The sequence below is a fragment of the Ipomoea nil genome, unplaced genomic scaffold, assembly GCF_001879475.1.
Source record: "Ipomoea nil cultivar Tokyo-kokei standard unplaced genomic scaffold, Asagao_1.1 scaffold0319, whole genome shotgun sequence".
NCBI lineage: Eukaryota > Viridiplantae > Streptophyta > Magnoliopsida > Solanales > Convolvulaceae > Ipomoea > Ipomoea nil.
Window position 1 is genome coordinate 1,355,673 of NW_017616747.1, and position 5,028 is coordinate 1,360,700.

At 43.2% G+C, this 5,028-nt stretch overlaps 1 protein-coding gene across 1 annotated transcript; it reads left to right on the forward strand.

Annotated features, from left to right (window-relative positions):
- The first annotated feature begins 3,437 nt into the window (after positions 1-3,437).
- Positions 3,438-4,854, forward strand: LOC109171518. The gene is made up of 2 exons (XM_019320544.1): positions 3,438-3,632; positions 4,435-4,854. Exons 1-2 carry the CDS (start codon positions 3,438-3,440, stop codon positions 4,852-4,854), a joined length of 615 nt encoding a protein of 204 aa, XP_019176089.1.
- Positions 4,855-5,028: the final 174 nt, after the last annotated feature.

Below are 5,028 nucleotides of genomic sequence, written 5' to 3' on the forward strand. Positions count from 1 at the left end.
TGCGGGCATAACCGTCAACAAACAATGGACGATTATGTGGTGCACACCAAGCAATAGATCTTCATCTTTGAAAATTATCTCTGTAGTGTAAGACGCGGCTCTGCGAGTTTGGACCTCGTTGCTTCCTTCAATCAAGGGGAATGAAGATTATCCCACTTCAACATGTTCTTCATTGGTATTCAAACAAGTTCCAAGAATGTCTGTTCTACTCAGGAAAAACCTCTTTGGCATGTATCGAGCTAGGGTAACTGGTGCCCGTGGCTTGTAGGGAAGTCATTTCTTCTTCGAGTCATGGACGGGGTCCCTTGCTGACTTCTTCTCAACCCATTGCTTTGTCATTTTCTTTAATGTCTAATATGGCTAGCAGGATCGACTTGTGATGGTTTTAAGTACTGCACGTCAGCATGTTTTACTCTAAATGGAAGTGTGCATTTATGTTGCTTGCCCCCATTCTTCTCTCCATCTTCCATAAGTAATGGAGCAAACCTTCCACATGAAACTTGGTTTGTGCTTGCGCTAGCATCCGCAAGCTCTATCTTCCCATTTCGAGCAAGCGCCATGACTCTATCTTTGAAAACGAAGCACATTTCAATCTGGTGGCCGAGGAAACGATGATATTTGCAATAGTTGAGGTCATCCACCCTAGAAGCTTCTTCGGGGCGCTTCATCTCAGGCAATTCAATTAATTTGAGTTTCAGCAACTCGTCAAACATAGGAGAAACATCAGAATCCAAGAATGGATATTGTTTCTCCTGCCACTCTTCAACAATTGTTTTTCTAGCTCCCCTTGATGGGCCGGGGAATGATCTTTGCTTGGGCTTCTCAGCCACTTTTGTGAAAACCCGCATTGGTCCTGTCATCACGTTCATCGTTTCTTTTTTCTCTTGCTTTGGAAAGAACTTACTCCCTTTGTTGGTATCTTGGTTTGCAGGTGCCTTTGATGAGTTGGGCATACTTGACATACTTAGTCCCCCATTAGCTTCAATACTCAATTCCATGTCATGAGCACGACTGGATAATTCTTCAAATGTTCTAGGCTTGATTCCCTGCAAGATGTAAGAGAGCTCAAAATGTATGCCTTGGATACACATTTCAATTGCGGAGCTTTGGGATATCCTCTCTTTACAATTGAGGCACAACTCCCTCCATCTCTCGATGTAAGCGCCTGCACGTTCACCCTTCCATTGGCGGGTGGTGGTGAGTTCCAAGAAGCTGACAGTCCTTCTTGTGCTGTAGAAGCGGGTCAAGAACTCGCGCTCCATATCATTCCGGCTGTCAATGCAACCATGCTCCAGGTCGGTGTACCAATCAAAGGCAGTGCCCTTCAGAGAGCGGACGAACTACTTGACGAGGAGATCTCCGTATGTTCCTGCATCATTACAGGTTTCAATGAAGTGGGCGATGTGCTGCCTTGGGTTGCCTTTTCCATCATACTGCTGGAACTTGGGAGGTTGATAGCCCAATGGCATCTTCATTTCTTCAATCCTCTGAGTATAGGGCTTAGTGTAAGTGTATGAAGATTGTCCTCCCTCAAGCTTCCCTTTGATCGCTCCCATGATGTAGTCATTCAACTGGTCTACAGGTATCATGCCCTCAGAAATTAGAATACTCTTCTTAGCGGGTGGTGGACGAGAGATTGTCTCTTCCATTCCTGGCCTACCTTGATGACGCGGTGACTCGACATCGATCTCATCTTCTTAGGTTTGAGGCTGCTTCCCGGAAGCTCGACTTGTTTCGCCGTTTCTTCCGCTTTCAACCTTTTCACTGAGCTCATTGATTCTCCTTTCTTGGTTATGCATGAACGTAGTTATCCCCTCAAGAGCTTTGGCGGTGTTGGCAAGTTGTTCCTCCACCGAAGCCGCGTTCGTTGTCATAGCGGGCATGATTGTGTATATGTGATTCCATTCCGGTGAGGTTCTCCGTAGAAGTGATGACTGTGATGAGCTTCCACTGCTTGGGGTTTTATTCGAGGGAGTAGGGCTCGCAGGACTCTTGTTGCTGGGAGCTCCTTCACTTGTAGGATTCTTGTTGCTGGGAGCTCCTTCACTTGAAGAATTCTTGTTACTGGGAGCTCCTTCACTTGAAGGATTCTTGTTGCTGGGAGCTCCTTCACTTAAAGGATTCTTGTCACCAACAGCTTCCATTGTAGCGGATGACCCCTTGTTACGTATAGCTCTTCGTGACATGGTGGAGCTTTTGTCAATCCTTCGAACGATGTGGCGAGCGATGTCCTGGGCCCCGTGCAGCTGCACTCCTAGGTTCCTCACTCGGCTCCGAGTCATTGCTCCTTCTACGTTTTGGCTGTCACCAGAACCGGCCACGGATGATGCCTTAGAGCGGGTAGCTTGAGCGTAGGTCATCTTGGAGGAGGGATTTCTTGATGCCATTTTTGGATTTCTTCCTTATAGAGCCCGCAAATCAACAGTGAAGAGATGAGAGGCAGAGTTGTCCCACTAGGTGTGCCAAAATCTGTAAACACAAAAAAGTAAACTTTGTATATATTTACAAAATCTGTTTACAGCGTGTGTATAATTCAATGCAAGTACAAAATCCCTGTCTAGTCCTCTGATTCTTCACTGACGTTATCTATGGAAGTGCCTCCGGGATTCAAGTAGCGTAGCCTCCGGGATTTAAGTGGCGCGTGCCTCCGGGATTTAAGTGGCGTAGCTTCCGGGATTCAATTGGCGTGACTTCCAACAACGAGCGTCAAGTATTTAGAAGTAATCAACCCTGCAAAGTTTCAAAACACATGCAATGGATTCAAGCTGCCTTAAGGTCCTCAAATGCCTTCAAAAGACTTCAAGATCTTCGAGACAATCAATTCTGCAAAGCTCCAAAGTACCTGCAATGGATTCAAATTGCCTGCAAAATCAACAAAAATGCCTTCAAATCTTCAAGCGTTCTTCAATGCCTTCAAGCTCTTCAAATGCTCTCAATTCCTCAAGTCTTCAACTTCTTCAAACTTTCAAGTTCTTCAAGCTTTCAAGTGTGTTTTGGAATGAAAACGAAGGCTCTATTTATTCTAAAAGCCTAACCAACATTCCTCAACAACATCCCCTTTTTAATTAATTAATTAATTAATTAATTTTAGGAAAATGAATCTTGCCCAGAATCAAGTCCAGATTCATTATTGTATAATCAAATTCAAATTCAAATTATAATTATCTAATTCAAATATAATAAAATTGTATTATATTTAAATTATAATTATAATTTATAATTCAAATATGAGATGGGCTTGGACCAATTAATTAATTATTTCAACGGCCCAAATCAAATTTAATTGGACTCATTAAATTAAATTAATTTCTATGATCCAATTAATTAAATTGGCCCAATCATCAATCTCAATATTGGCCCAATAACACTTTAATCGGCCCATTTGTCGGGTTCAAATTTTTCGTGTCTACAGGCTTCATCCTGAGAAGAGAAGTGAGATGGCAGCGCGGGTAATCCTGAACGATAATACCAAGACGGACATTGTGGGATGGGGCCCAACTGAGGACAAAGTTTTCTCGATTAAGTCTGCATACGACTTAATGATCCCCGATAACAAAGGACTCGACAAGGAAGATTGGGGCGGCATTTCGAAGCTTCGCACCCCCAATAGAATTCGTTCGTTCATCTGGCTGGTAAGGCACGGGGATTATGTGCAATACGGAGAGGCGAAAGAGGGGCTTTACAGTAGACGAACGGTGCAACCTCTGCGGCGATGAAAAAGATGGCAATCGTTATGCCATGGAACCGTGTTCGAATGGTGAACACGGTCCCAACGGTGTTAGTGCACCGTTATCTTTTTTTTTCTCCTTAATTAATCGCGTGACTTTTCTTCTTCATTTTCACATTTCACGGTTTCACTTTAATTTGAGGTGAGCAATGATTTCGGACATTCATAAATTATGAATCCATGCCTACACATTCACTTTGGAACCATGCCTACACATTCCCGTCCGAAACCATGGTTGCTTCTCTGTAGCGCAAGCTTCTTCAACATTCATAAATTTTGAATTTTCTATTATGAGATTATGAATTTTCTGTTATGAGATTATGAGTAAATTCATAATCTCATAACAGAAAATTCATAATTTAATAAATGTTTTTCTTTTATGCGATTATGAATTTTCTGTTATGAGATTATGAATTTACAGTACATTCATAATCTCATAACAGAAAATTCATAATCTGACCAAACGCGCGCCGTTAACACCACATTCGCGAATTTTTTTTTAACGTAAAAACGGCACAGTTTAGACCCGTGTTCACCATTCATGGTGAACACGTTTCCAGGGCATAATTTACCAAAAGATGATGTGGAGCATACAATTCGAAATTGCCCGGCAGCCGCGGAGGTCTGGAGACGTACCAACGTGCTGGCCAATACAGGTACGCTTTCCTCTATGGATTTTAATCTTTTGCTTAAAACTAATGTGGCAGGGAAACAAGGCGGGTACAAGGATAACAAAAGGAGCGCAAGATTCGCAATCAGTGCATGGTGGATTTGGAAATGCAGGAACAATGTTGTGTTCAACGGGATTGAGAAGGCAATTGACGAAAAGGTGGAATGGCTCCAACGACAGTTCAAAGAAACTAAAGCAGCAATGGATAAAAGCTAAAGAAACTAAAACAGCAATGGAGAGAAGCTCTGGCCTAAGGGGAAGAAAGAGTAGAGACAACAGACGCGAACAACCTTGGAAACCGTCGGACATAGGATGGATTAAAATAAACACGGATGGGTGCGCTGGTAATGGAAACCTGGCAACATGCGGAGGAGTGTTCAGAGACGAGAATGCCACCTTCCTAGGAGCGTTGGAGGCAGAATTATGGGATATGTATATGGGCATGGAAAAGGCCTAGGAGATGGGCTTTAGAAAAGTGATTGTTGAGTCAGACTGTGCGAAAGCCATCAAGATGATTTACGGAGCTAAAGACTATGATGGACCTGCCGGCAACCTTGTTGCTTTGTGCAGAGTCACGAAAGATGGAGCCTGGGAGATCCAAATCAACCATATCCCAAGAGAGCAAAATAGT

Bases quoted from the DNA above. Each gene is read 5' to 3' on its own strand.
- LOC109171518 (XM_019320544.1), top strand. From the start codon at position 3,438: ATGGCAGCGCGGGTAATCCTGAACGATAATACCAAGACGGACATTGTG. The intron at 3,633-4,434 runs GTAAGGCACGGG...CTAATGTGGCAG, and splicing joins TTCGTTCGTTCATCTGGCTG to GGAAACAAGGCGGGTACAAG.